We start from the raw sequence: 13,225 nt of genomic DNA, 5'->3' as shown, positions 1-13,225 counted from the left end.
TATTAAATATTTTTAATTTTTATAACAATTTTAAAAGTAAACTTGGGTTAACCCGACTAAAAAAGTGTGAATAAGTGTAAGTATACTGATCGATACAGAAAAAATAATTATTAACGAGTCTTAAATTCTCATATTTACATATTTTAAAAAATTATATTGATTCTTTTTAGAAAAAATAATGATTTGTTGTATAATTAAAATGTGTTTTTGAGGGTTTGAAATAAGAGCCTAAATGACTTGATGTTAACGTGAGCATAACTCAATTCTAATTTACATGTATTATTTCTCTTGAAATTGAAAGTTTAAATCTTCGTCTACAAAAAAGTTTTATGTTTATAAGCATTTATAGAGGAAAAAAAATTTTTTACTCTAATTTTGTCTTGGTTTCAATTTTGAGTATTAAGGTTAGACTTAGTTTTAATTTAATCTCGCTAATTTAAAATTTTGATTAAGTTTTTTTTTGTAATGACTCAGGCACACCGCTAGCAGATATTGTTCTTTCCTTTTCGGACTTCCCCTCAAGGCTTTAAAACGCATATGCTAGTGAAAGGTTTCTACACCTTTGGGTGTTTAGTTCTTCTCCCTAATCAATGTGGGATTCTCACAATATGTCCAAAGAGGACAATATCGGCTAGCGGTGGGCTTGAGCGTTTACAAATGGTATCAAAGCCAGACACTGGATGATGTGCCAACGAGGAGGCTGTTCCTCGAAGGGGATAGACACGAGGTGGTGTGCCAGTAAGGATGCTGGGTTCCGAAGGGGAGTGGATTTGGTGAGGGTCCCACATCAATTGGAGAAAGAAACAAGTGTCCGTGGGGACGCTGGTCCCAAAGGGGGTAGATTGTGAGAATCCCACATTGGTTGGGGAGGGGGAATGAAACACCATTTATAAGGGTGTGAAAACCTTTCCCTAGCAGACTCGTTTTAAAGCTTTGAGGGGAAGCCCGAAAGGAAAAGCCCAAAAAGGACAATATTTGTTAGCGGTGGGGCTGAGGCGTTACAAATGGTATCAGAGCTAGCAAGGAGACTCTTTCCCAAAGGGAGGTAGACACAAGGTCCATTAAGGACGTTGGCCCGAAAGGGGTGGACCCAAAGGAGGTAGACACGAGACAGTGTGCCATTAAGGATGCTGACCCACTCCTTCCCAAAGGAGGTAGACATGAGATAGTGTGCCATTAAGGACGCTGGCCTCAAAGGGGGTGGGGACCCAAAGAGAGGTAGACACCACCAAACAGACATGCGAGTAAGGACGTTGGCCCCAAAGGAGGTGGGGATCACGTAGACACCAGACAGACAGTGTGCCAGTAAATAAGCTGGCCCAAACTTTCTAAACTTATTGCTATTTTTAAAAAAAAATATTAACCAATTTCCTTCCAATTAATAGAGTATATTTAAATGTTTTTGAATAATGTTTAAAATTTTATTATATTTGTGGGTGGAAATTCAATAATTATCAAATCATTTTCTTGATCGGAATGGACGGATCTCGGTCGGACGGATTGCGATTGGCCCATTCCTTGGAGTTTACCGATAGTGGTTGGGTCGGTTTGACTCCTCCGGTTTGGTAAGCGCTTCTTAATTCGGTTCACGAGCGCGATCCTAATAAACCCATCGTTCTCTCTCTCCCCCATTTCTCTCTCTCCTCTCTCTCTCTCTCTCTCTCTCTCTACGTACAGCCAACGACCGGGGGAGAGAAGAAGAGAAAGGAAGTTTCATCGTTCTTCCTCTGTTTCTCCGGCCACTGTTTTGCCCTCAGTTTGTAGCTCTTTTTCAGTTTCTCGTTGGAATCCGGTGCTATTATCTTCTCGTCTACCGGATTCCGCAGGTTTTTTTTTTTTTTGTTTTTGATTTTCTTCGTTTCGTCTATTTCCGGTGTTGTTTTGGCTGTATGCAGTCGGAATCCAGGTCGATGAAAGTCTCTACGTTGGAGCTTATATCGGCAATAATCAGGAAGGCGATGGATCCGTCGCAGGATTCGTCTGAATCGGTTAAGGAAGTAGCTACTCTAATGATGGAGAACAGAGAGTTCGTCATGATCGCGACTACCTCGATTGCTGTTTTGATCGGCTGCGTTGTGGTTCTTGTTTGGAAGAGATCCAGTAGTCAGAAGCTTAAATCGTTCGAGCCGCCTAAGCAGTTGATAGTCAAAGAGCCTGAGCCTGAAGTTGAGGATGGCAAGAAGAAGGTCACTGTCTTTTTCGGCACGCAGACTGGCACTGCTGAAGGCTTTGCAAAGGTGTGCTGGTAGAAACACGTGTTTGTACACCGAATATGGATTTTCTTTTTTCTTTTTTGGGGATTTGGATTGAATTGTTAGGTTATGCTACTGCTGATGGTTGATTTTGATCTGATTTTGGTAATTAGGCTCTTGCTGAGGAAGCGAAAGCTCGATATGAGAAGGCGACTTTTAGAGTTGTTGATTTGGTATGCATGACCTGTTTTTTTTTTTTTTTTTTTTTTTTTTTCGTTTTCTGTCAGTCTTCGACTGACATTTTCTAGATTCTGATTAGCTCAAATTTACACGTTGCTCATTTTGGAGCTGAACTTTTTTCTCAGGATGACTATGCAGCCGATGATGATGAGTACGAAGAAAAGTTGAGAAAAGAGACTATAACTATTTTCTTCTTGGCGACGTGAGTTTCAACTTTCAACAGCACTTTCCTGTCGTTTGTGTTTCTTTTCCTTCTTTTTGAATCTTCCGTTGGGCTTTTTAATTTCCCTTCCTTATAGTTATCCGCGCCTGCAGATATGGGGATGGGGAGCCAACGGATAATGCAGCAAGGTTCTATAAATGGTTCTCTGAGGTATATTCTTTTCTTTCCCTTAACTTTTTGTTTGTTTGGTTGATTTTGCATTATTCTACTCTTCAAAGTTTGATTCAATCATTTGTGTGTGTCTTCTAGAGCTACTGTTGATTTTACTTTATGTATCAGGGGAAGGAGAAGGGAGAATGGATTTCAAATCTTCAATATGCAGTATTTGGCCTTGGTAACCGGCAATATGAGCATTTCAATAAGGTTCACTAGCATGAAAATGTTCAATTTTGGTATCTTTGTTTAATGAATTTGGAGGCTCTCCCTTGATTCGTTTCGGTTGAAACAGATTGCATTAGTGGTGGATGAACAGCTTGCCGAGCAGGGTAAATTACCATTTCCTTTTAACTCCCTTTAGTCAAATACATGTGTTAATAAAGTACAGAAGCATCTTTCTGTCAGAAATAAAAGGCAGAGAAATCTTAGTCTTATGTAATGGAAAATGTGTTACTCAAATTATCTTGTGGTTGAGAGGGTTTGTGTTGCTCTTTCATGCAAAAATTGTTTTCAAATCCACCACTATTGTTTAACCAACAAAACATCAATGTACCTTCTCTAAATAAAAGGTCACCATCTCAGCTAATTCATCGAAGAACACCAAGGTAGAAGTGAATCTCACCAATGTCTTGAGGCTATAATTCACAAGTAGCAAAGCAAGTGCGAACACCTGACACCTATCACTATAATGTTGGCAATGTAAATAGAATGTAAAGTTCAGGAAGTTGATACCCTCTAAATATAAATGGCGCCTCTCAAGCTAGGCATTTGGTGGCTATCTAAGTCCAAATGAATCAATTTGATTGTTTTGAAGGTCATGCCATACATTCATTTGGGCCTTATCATAGTATAGCTGCACACCCATTCTATTTTTGACTTAAAGAGGACTCGTTTCCTAGAGTGGAAATTGTGGTCAAACAAGACGATACCATTCCTTTTAGAAATTTTGCTCTGAGTGGGGAATAGATCAACTTAAATGTGAGCCTATTAGAATAGTGATACCATATTAGAGAATGAATAATCTGTCTTAGTGAGTACTGCAGATATAATCAATCCATGTGCTATTTATGAAATAAATAAAACGTACAAGAGAAACTATGAGAGAAAGGCAGCCCAACAGCTAATGGTGGTTACAAGAAATCCCTCCAATTTGGCCAAAATATCAGTTGACATCAGTTGAAGAGTAGTTACATAAAGATCTACTTAGCATACCCAAAAAGTTGTTAAAAAGAGGATGCTGTTCCGAAAAAAAAAGAAAAAGATCTCTTTTTTAGAGAAAAAAATCTGCCATTCTTTTGGATTCAAGTGCTCTAGAGGAAGCTTACAATAAAATTGAGCCAGAAGACTTTGGCTTTCTTCTTAAATTGATGATTTAGACAATGAGAGGCAAGTTAGGCATTCCTTGAAATCCAATACACCAAATCAGCCAATAGAAAACAACAAATTCCAGAACTTTGCGTCTTGATCACAGTGAACCAGGAGATGATGTTGAGATTCCTCATCTTTCTTACTGATGAAATATGGAGGGATGCTGAGGTGAGATTTATCCTTTGTAATTTATCACAAGGCTTCATACTTTCAAGGAGAATTTCCCAGATTAAGAATTTCACCTTTTTGGGTAGCTACTGTTCCAAATGATAGAGCATAAAGGGGTATCTAACACTCTTTTTGGAAGAGTTAAGATCTTGGAGGAGGGAATTAATTTTTCATTTCTTAAGCTCCAGATCTGCAATGTCCACCTACAGCACGTCTATTGAACTGCTTAGTACATAACTGCCGTAGATAGGATAGTTATTGATTAACATAATATGTAAGTGTAACTACACCACCATGGATTAATCTAATAATCAAAGAGCTGTAGCTTGAATGTCTTTATGAAGTAGTAGTAAACTCATATCCCTTTGGGGTCTTTGGATTCATAGTTTGTCAGTTGCCTACTTTGGATATGAACCATATATGAGTTTCTTGATGGTACATGGAAGATGATCAATCGTATGAAAAATTTTCAAAAAATGAGTCAGGTTTAGAGGCTTATGATTGGAGGAAAAGTAAAAGAATGTCTAATTATAACTAGTCTAATCAAACTTGCAGTATCATATAAGCATGCGTCCACAACCTATCAAACTTACAAACCAATGAAAGTTGAACTGAAAAAATAGTCTTGAAATTTGATGGCTGTCTAATTTCACGATGTATTACATATTTTGGAGCTCTTTGGCACTTTCTGCATGAGAAGCGTAATATATTTTGTGTGTATTTGCAGGTGGAAAGCGTCTTGTCCCAGTGGGTCTAGGAGATGACGATCAGTGCATTGAGGATGATTTCACTGCTTGGTATTAGGAAACACCAATAATTGACTATTACCTCATAGCAGTTGACATTCCTCTTTATTCTGTTTTCATGTATTGGAAAATGACCCAGTTCACTGATTCCTGTTCTCTTAGGCGTGAAGCATTATGGCCTGAGCTGGATAAGTTACTTCGAGACGAGGATGACTCTACAACTGCTTCTACCCCATATACTGCTGCTGTATTGGAGTACAGGGTTGTATTCTATGATGCTGCAGATGTACCTGGAGGGGACAAGAGATGGTCTTTTGCAAATGGTCACTCTGTTTATGATGCCCAACATCCATGCAGGTACGTTATAAGTGAATACTTTGGATTTGTTTTTGCGACTATCATCTTACTTACGGTATTACCATCTGCAGGTCTAATGTGGCCGTGAGAAAGGAACTTCATACTCCTGCATCAGACAGGTCTTGCACCCATCTGGAGTTTGATATTTCTGGCACTGGATTGACGTAAGTTATCTTGCTTGATATATATTTAAATATGTATTTCTATTATTTGCCTAAAACCAATGCTGATTGTTCTGATTTATTGGGAGCTAACATAAAAGAAGAAAATTAGTTGTAGTACGAGATATTACATTGTCATATATTGACTCTATTGTGATGTTTTTTTTCTTCATCAGATATGAAACTGGAGATCATGTGGGCGTTTTTTGTGAGAATTTGGATGAAGTTGTGGAAGAGGCTCTTCGTTTACTTGGTCTTTCACCTGAAACATACTTCTCTATCCATGCTGATAAGGAAGATGGCACACCGTTAAGTGGAAGTTCATTGCCGCCACTATTTGCACCCTGCACTTTAAGGACTGCATTGACTCAATATGCAGACCTCTTGAGTTCACCCAAAAAGGTTTTGATTTGGAGCTCTTGCTTTATGATTTCTAATTGTTACTTTTTCTTCTTTATTTTCTTTTCTTACTTAATTTTTTTTTCTCTCTTTTTGCAGTCTGCCTTGGTTGCTCTAGCTGCTCATGCTTCTGACCCAGCTGAAGCTGATCGATTAAGGCATCTTTCATCACCTGCTGGAAAAGTACCCTACAAGTAGTTTGATTGTGTTGGAATCTTCTCTAGTACTATTCATTCATAGATGTGTTACCTTTTCTTTTCAACTTTAATAGGATGAGTATTCTCAATGGATAATCGCGAGTCAGAGAAGTCTACTTGAAGTTATGGCTGAATTTCCATCTGCGAGGCCACCACTTGGTGTTTTTTTTGCTGCAGTTGCCCCACGCTTGCAGCCTCGATATTACTCTATATCTTCTTCTCCAAGGTACAAATTTTAAGGTTGAAAGATCTTATTACTGCTTCATTTAATGATAAAAGGCAGAAAGTAGCTCTAACTCGAAATGGATAAAAGGTGAAATATGTTTTTGTGAAGTACGCCATGTTCCATTCTAGTCATTAGGTTGTGGTAATTATTTTGTAGGTGAACCTAGCTTGGTTCTTTATATTTTCATTGTTAAAATTCGAGAAAAAGAGGACAAAGAACTTGATAAGCATGAATGGTGTTTGAAGCTGTGTATAAAACATTTAATATTACTCAAGGGGGCAGAGCTTGGAATCTTCACAAAATTGTGGTCATGTTATGTGTGTATACTGCTATGCATGAAAGATCGTAATAAGCAAATGAAGATTTTTATGCTTACATAAGATAAGCTATTTGAATTAATGAGATGATAATTGAAATAAGTGGTATTTATTGCTTCTCTTACTACATAGAAAAAACTGCTGCCTTGCATGTCCCTAAAAGCATTGAAATTATAGTTATGGACAAGAGGCTGTTTATTTCAAAGTGTTGTCTCGACTACTCCATAACATCAATCTACAATAAGTAGTGATACCTGCTTGGGGGCCTTTTCACTTTCCGTTACTACATTGCGTAAAATGGGTCCGTAGACATTGGAAACACCTCTAGAGCACGAATAATTCGTAGAAATTAAATTCATACTTTTACATAAAGATGCTTCGAAACTTATATTAGTATACTATTTTCAATTTTATATTAGTATTTCTTTCCTTTCCCCTGCATTTTTCTTTTTTTAATTGAACGTTCTGGAAATATATTCACAGGATGGCGCCATCTAGAATTCATGTAACTTGTGCATTGGTCAATGACAAAACACCAACAGGACGAATTCACAAAGGTGTTTGCTCGACTTGGATGAAGGTACTTCAATTGATTTTTTTTAAAAATTATTATTAGTATTTTGTTGAGATGAAGATAAGAAAGAAACAGGCTAACTGCAGGGGAAGAGAAAACACCTGTCCCTGGGGGAAAAAAGTCCTTACAATCACGAATAATCATGGAGAAGAAATTATAATAAAAACTTTTACTATTTCTTTAATGTGGATATGAATTTTAAGTGAAGAAAAACCACTGCTTATGTTTAGCATACATTGGGGAAGGGATATATTTCTGATAATATTTCTACGCAGAGTGCTGTTTCACTGGAGGAGAGCCAAGCATGCAGTTGGGCACCCATTTATGTTAGGCAATCGAACTTCAAGCTTCCCACAGATTCTAAATTGCCCATTATTATGATTGGTCCTGGAACGGGGTTGGCTCCTTTCAGGGGGTTCTTGCAGGTTTCCATTATTGCACTTGTTTTTATTTACTGAATTGATCTTCATGCTATACGCTGTTAGTTTGTATGAACCTATTATCACAATTCGCTTGCAGGAAAGGTTAGCTCTTAAAGAAGCTGGTGTAGAATTAGGACACTCCATACTGTTCTTTGGATGCAGGAACAGAAAAATGGTAAGTGATGCTCGAATTGATTTCAAGACAGCTCCACCATTGTATTGGATTCATGGTATATGTATTTCGGATCGATAACGAGTTTATATAAACCCACTATTCTCTTAAGGATTGCATCTATGAGTACAAGCTGATATAAACTGACTGTTCTCTCTAGGATTACATCTATGAATACGAGCTGAACAACTTTGTTGAAACTGGTGCACTTTCTGAGCTGATTGTTGCCTTCTCACGTGAGGGACCCTATAAGGAATATGTGCAGCATAAAATGGTTGAAAAGGTGAACTTCAAAACCCCTTTCTACCTTATTCAAGAGTACTGAGTATGCCGTTAGAGCTACATGCTAAACCTTCTTGTTCTTCAGGCATCGGAAATCTGGAATCTATTATCTCAGGGGGCTTACATTTATGTTTGTGGTGATGCGAAGGGCATGGCTAGAGACGTCCACCGAACGCTTCATAACATTGTGCAAGAACAGGTTTCTTCATTACACTCCCTTATTTATTCTGTTTACTGTTTTGATCAAAACATATGATGAAAATTGAGCCACTACTAATATGAATGTGACCTCCAACTTTATTTGTTCCCCTTTTGCACACTTGTTTGGCCATAATAAGAGCTCAACTGCTCAAGAGTTACATTTCTATAGCCTTGACTAGTTCCTCATCTTGTCTATCTCAATGAAATCTTTTGTTTCTTATTAAATAAAAGATTACCTGCATATATTTTGAAAGATCAGTCCAGTTAGGATCTTATTTAGTTCCCTGGACCGAAACGATCAAACTATTGAGATCTGGACCATCTCTTACTATTAAGAAGCTTGATCTTGTTATTTTGAAGTTATTCTTTCTCGATATCCTTTGTCCGAAGATTAAAGAAGTGATTGTTAGGAACCACGACCTCCACAATGATATGATATTGTCCCCACTTTGAGCATAAACTCTCATGGTTTTGCTTTTGGTTTTCCCAAAGGGCCTCATTTCAATGGCGATAGTATTTCTTACTTGTAAACCCCATAATATTCCCCCTTTAATTAGCCAACGTGGGACTACTTCTCACAATAATCTTCAACAGTGATGAGATAGGATGCAGACTGAGATCAACTAGTCCACGAATTTTCGTTGAGTCAGGAGAGGGTGCAGGAAATAGAAATGGCCAATGCTTTTCCCCTCGGAGCCAAAATCTTTCTTTCTTCCCCATAGCAAAGGTCTTTCGTACAAATTACCCAAAAGTTCGTTATAATCCGATCCAACAATAGGGATTCGTAGTAAAACTAGAGATCCTCTAGAGATGTAGAAAGATGCAAGACACTATGCCAATCATGATGTGAAAGTTAAACTCGTCCCGTGGTCTTCATTTCCTAAGGAACTCTCTCAATCACAATTTTCCGCCTTCCTCGTTCCCCTGGACCTAATCCAATCGACATCGGGATATTCATGATTTTACTTTGTAGATTTGTGTTTTTAACTCTTTCTAATCAAATTTACTTGTACAATCTTCCAGGGATCTCTTGACAGCTCCAAGGCAGAGAGCATGGTTAAAAATCTTCAGATGAGTGGCAGGTATCTCCGTGATGTGTGGTAAAAAAAAAAATTCAATTCGTGTAAGCTTTGGATGGATGTGAAAATTATGGAAATTAAAAAAAAAAAAAAAAAAAAAAAACTATTATCTGTGTCAAGTAAATGAGTTCTTGGAACAAAAATAAAAAATAAAACAAGAAAAGAAAAGAAAAAAGAAGGTGCCTTCCCGTGCTTATTGAAGGGCGTAATTAAGGTAAAGCCTTAAGAAGCTGCTCATTATCATGGCAGATATGTCCGTGATTCATTTTTTTTCTTCCCTTTTGTTAACTCTTCTCTCCTTAGGATTCTTTTGTTCTTCTAATTTATAGACATAATAAGAGTATTATGAGTAGTAATAGTCCATGAACTCCTGATTTTCCATGTGAGAACCAACTAAGATGGTTCTCAAATGACACACACATATCTATTAAGCTCAAATTTACTCAATCGTGCTGAATCATAATTGCATATACTTATTATTTCTTTGAAGTTCTCGTGTTACAAAATAATGTTGCTTGTTGTGTTTTTATCATTACTCAACAATAATTGACATATACTTGTTTCTTTGAAGTTGTTGTGTTAAAAAATAGTGCTGCTTGTAGTGTTGTTTGGCAGAGCTCAACAATAATTGACATGTACTTATTTCTTTGAAGTTAGAGGTATATTCCATATTTGTCGGGTTAAAAAAAAGTGCTGCATATCAACGTCTCTTAAGAACACTCGGATCTCGTCTTTACATTGTCTATGTTTTGGTCAGAAAATATCTTGGTTTTCGATTCCGTGTTATTTTTTTCTCGATAGTTTGTCAGCCATCTTATATCATTTCTTGCATACTTTTAAGTAAGTTAATGGGGGCATTTACTTGATCCGACCCTAGACACTTGCTTCACTCTACAACATTTGATATTGGAATTCTTTGTAGAAATTTAATATCTAAATTTTTGGATTAAATTAGAGATAGAATTTGATAAAATATTCATTCCACTGTTTTTGGTTTCTGTTTTTCATTAAAAAAAAAAAAAAAAAAAAAAAGAAGAAGAAGAAATAGACATGTTTTATATATATTCAATTTTGGATGCTCATGTAAATTCCAAGATTTTACAGTGAAATATTTACCTTATAAATTGTTGAATTTTTAGTGAAATAATTTGGTTGTAAAGTTCGTCATGTAAGAGACGTCAACACACAGAAGCCAACACGTGAAGTCTTAATTAGCATCAGATTGACAAACCTCCAAACTCTTGACATTGACAACCCCACTGTGTCATCATTTTTAAATAGAAAATACGTGGTGTTCGTTCGAGAAAGCTGTCGACAATAATACTCTAATTAGAGCGTATTAAAGCATTGTAGTTTATAGGTTATTTAACGTTAAACTCGAGCAATATGATCGTGTTTTTATATGAATTGAATAGTAAGACAAAACATAATTTTAGTCTTTAGACGTTCATATAAGTAACCATTTAGTTCAATATTAAAAAAATCGTAATAATTTAATCATTTCTCATGAAAAATAACATCAAAATTAAGGGTTAGTTCGTGAATAGGTAAAAAACTTCCGGCCTTTATGGTTTATAAACACATATTTTTGTCTATAATCAATTTATTAATCTAAATTTACATCGAAAAATAAAAAATTAATTTATTATAGAGTTGAAAGTACATCAATTCAGGGATAAATTAATAAAATGTCCATAACTTTATACTTTTATCTAAAAAAAAAAAAATATTCTTAAATTTTGAGGAGTTTCGAGTTTGGTGGAGAGAATTGAAAAGAAGGAAAGATAATGGGATGGATAATATGGGCGAAGATAACAAAACAAAGAGTGATGAACTAGCTGGAGGCCTAGTTGATAGGTGTCTAGTGCAATAAATAAATCACAGAGGGAGTAAAGTGCAATAAAGGAACCACACAGGGAGTAAAGTGCAATTAGGGTTGGGACTGTTTTAATTAAGAGAATAGAGGCCACACCCATGTGGCCCTTTTCTCAACCCGAACACGTTTCATCACAACATAAATCAAAGTCGTTACTACATGCATATTAAAACCAATCATAAGACATTTTACGGTGAAAATGTGTTGTTAAATCTAAAACAAAGTTCCACATGGACTTGTCGTTATGATTATCTGATTAGATAGTGCACTTTATTTCATGCTTTAATTTTTCGATGCGTCTTTGCTCTATATCAAAGTTCTACGACCGGCTACTACTTCACGTCAGTATTCTTTTTGATAGGTTTTTTCGTGATATAAGTAGATTGCGTTAGTGATTGGAACGTTGCTTTGGTGCATGGAATCCATTCGTTTAGCAAACTTTAATTCTTTCAACTTGGTCAAGGTCATCCTATTCAGAACCTTATAAATGGACGTTGTTATTGGCTCAAACTTAATACTAAAATCAATTTCTCATTTGAGTAATCTTGAAAATTCCTTAGGGAATACATCTAGTGCCGGTGATACTAGTCAACATCATCCGAACACCTTGATAGATCAACATCATTGTTTTCAATGTAGAAACCATCTTAATAACAGCTTTACCCCTCGTCCCTTAAACTTGAAGCTCAGTTGGGTTGATAGTTTAAACGCCACCCTTTTATGATAATAATCGATGTTGGTCTAGTTCTCAGTCAATCAATCAATTTCTAAGATTACGACGAAATCGCTTGTATTGAAGACTAACGATGTCACATTGAGTTCTCAACCTATCGACATGTGGTGGAAAAAACACTCTTCCTTGTTGATTTTGTGTTAATCTAGACGTCTGAGTGGGACTGGTACCACCCATTGAACTCATATGTCAACAATCAATAGTCAAGTGGTCTTCCATTCCACATGAATAACATACCATGCTTCCAAATATACATTGTCTTAAATAGACACGATCTACCATACTGACTGCCCTATTGATAGTACTACACCTATCTTTATGCTGTGAGCTCGAAGCTACTTGATCAAACTTTCTTTTCTACCCAAATGAGAAGCTGTTCAAGTGGACGCCTTAGCAACTCCCTCGACTCTGACTCAGTTCGTGTGGCTTCCTTCTACTTGACTTGGCTAAATAACTCTGAATGGAGTTTTAGACACTATTCTACCATTTTGAACCGTTATAAAACCATTTTTGACAAATTTGGAAGCATTTGAGGTCAAGATGGCTAACAAATTTGTACAAACGTGTACACCATGATGTGATACACGTTCCTTTCTTTTCATTGGTTTATGAGCGTATGGGCATGCACTAGCCGTAGCTCGTAGTTCAATAACAACTCATTTATCTAAGTGTAAAATAACCGATTGTTACAATAAACTGAAAAACTCGAATTTGTGAATAAGATTTTTAAATATTATTTTGAATTAACACGTAAAAAACGGACATTGATAATATTATTCAATACAGTAACGATTCTTATTAAAATTCAGTTCATTTAATAACGTTTCTATTGTTTCATGCATTATTATTGTCATTTTATAAGTCCAAAAATTAGAATATAGCCAAAATCATATAAAATACATATATTTTGTATTGATTACTTCATATTATATTTAATATAATTTTTATTTATGTATTTATATATGTAATTAATTTTTTGTTTTTTTTTAAGTAGCAAAATGAGACAAATCCACCAATATGGTGATTGCCCAAAGCAAAAGGCAATTCAAACTCAAACAAAAATAGGTTCCTACATTACATGTGTATCTTTTTGTATTTATGTGCCTTATTATAAACCGAGCATAATTCAATTGCTT

The 13,225-nt window shown here is 36.1% G+C and overlaps 1 protein-coding gene across 2 annotated transcripts; it reads left to right on the top strand.

Moving 5' to 3' along the window:
• The first annotated feature begins 1,634 nt into the window (after positions 1 to 1,634).
• LOC111799127 (NADPH--cytochrome P450 reductase) lies at positions 1,635 to 9,583 on the top strand. Of its 2 annotated transcripts, XM_087125244.1 has the most exons (19): positions 1,635 to 1,826; positions 1,896 to 2,237; positions 2,366 to 2,425; positions 2,558 to 2,634; positions 2,748 to 2,805; positions 2,935 to 3,018; positions 3,104 to 3,140; positions 5,075 to 5,144; positions 5,256 to 5,450; positions 5,522 to 5,614; positions 5,788 to 6,013; positions 6,110 to 6,193; positions 6,282 to 6,433; positions 7,234 to 7,330; positions 7,600 to 7,749; positions 7,844 to 7,921; positions 8,079 to 8,201; positions 8,286 to 8,399; positions 9,425 to 9,583. In XM_087125244.1, exons 2-19 carry the CDS (start codon positions 1,911 to 1,913, stop codon positions 9,503 to 9,505), a joined length of 2,106 nt encoding a protein of 701 aa, XP_086981370.1. In that variant the 5' UTR covers positions 1,635 to 1,826; positions 1,896 to 1,910; the 3' UTR covers positions 9,506 to 9,583. The 2 variants fall into 2 exon arrangements, with proteins under 2 accessions (XP_086981370.1, XP_023538302.2); XM_023682534.2 differs by having other exon boundaries at positions 1,636 to 2,237.
• The last annotated feature ends 3,642 nt before the right edge of the window (positions 9,584 to 13,225 follow it).

This window comes from Cucurbita pepo, chromosome 7, assembly GCF_057944985.1.
Source record: "Cucurbita pepo subsp. pepo isolate OVF chromosome 7, ASM5794498v1, whole genome shotgun sequence".
Taxonomy (NCBI): domain Eukaryota; kingdom Viridiplantae; phylum Streptophyta; class Magnoliopsida; order Cucurbitales; family Cucurbitaceae; genus Cucurbita; species Cucurbita pepo.
This window is presented reverse-complemented; position numbering and strand designations above follow the sequence as displayed.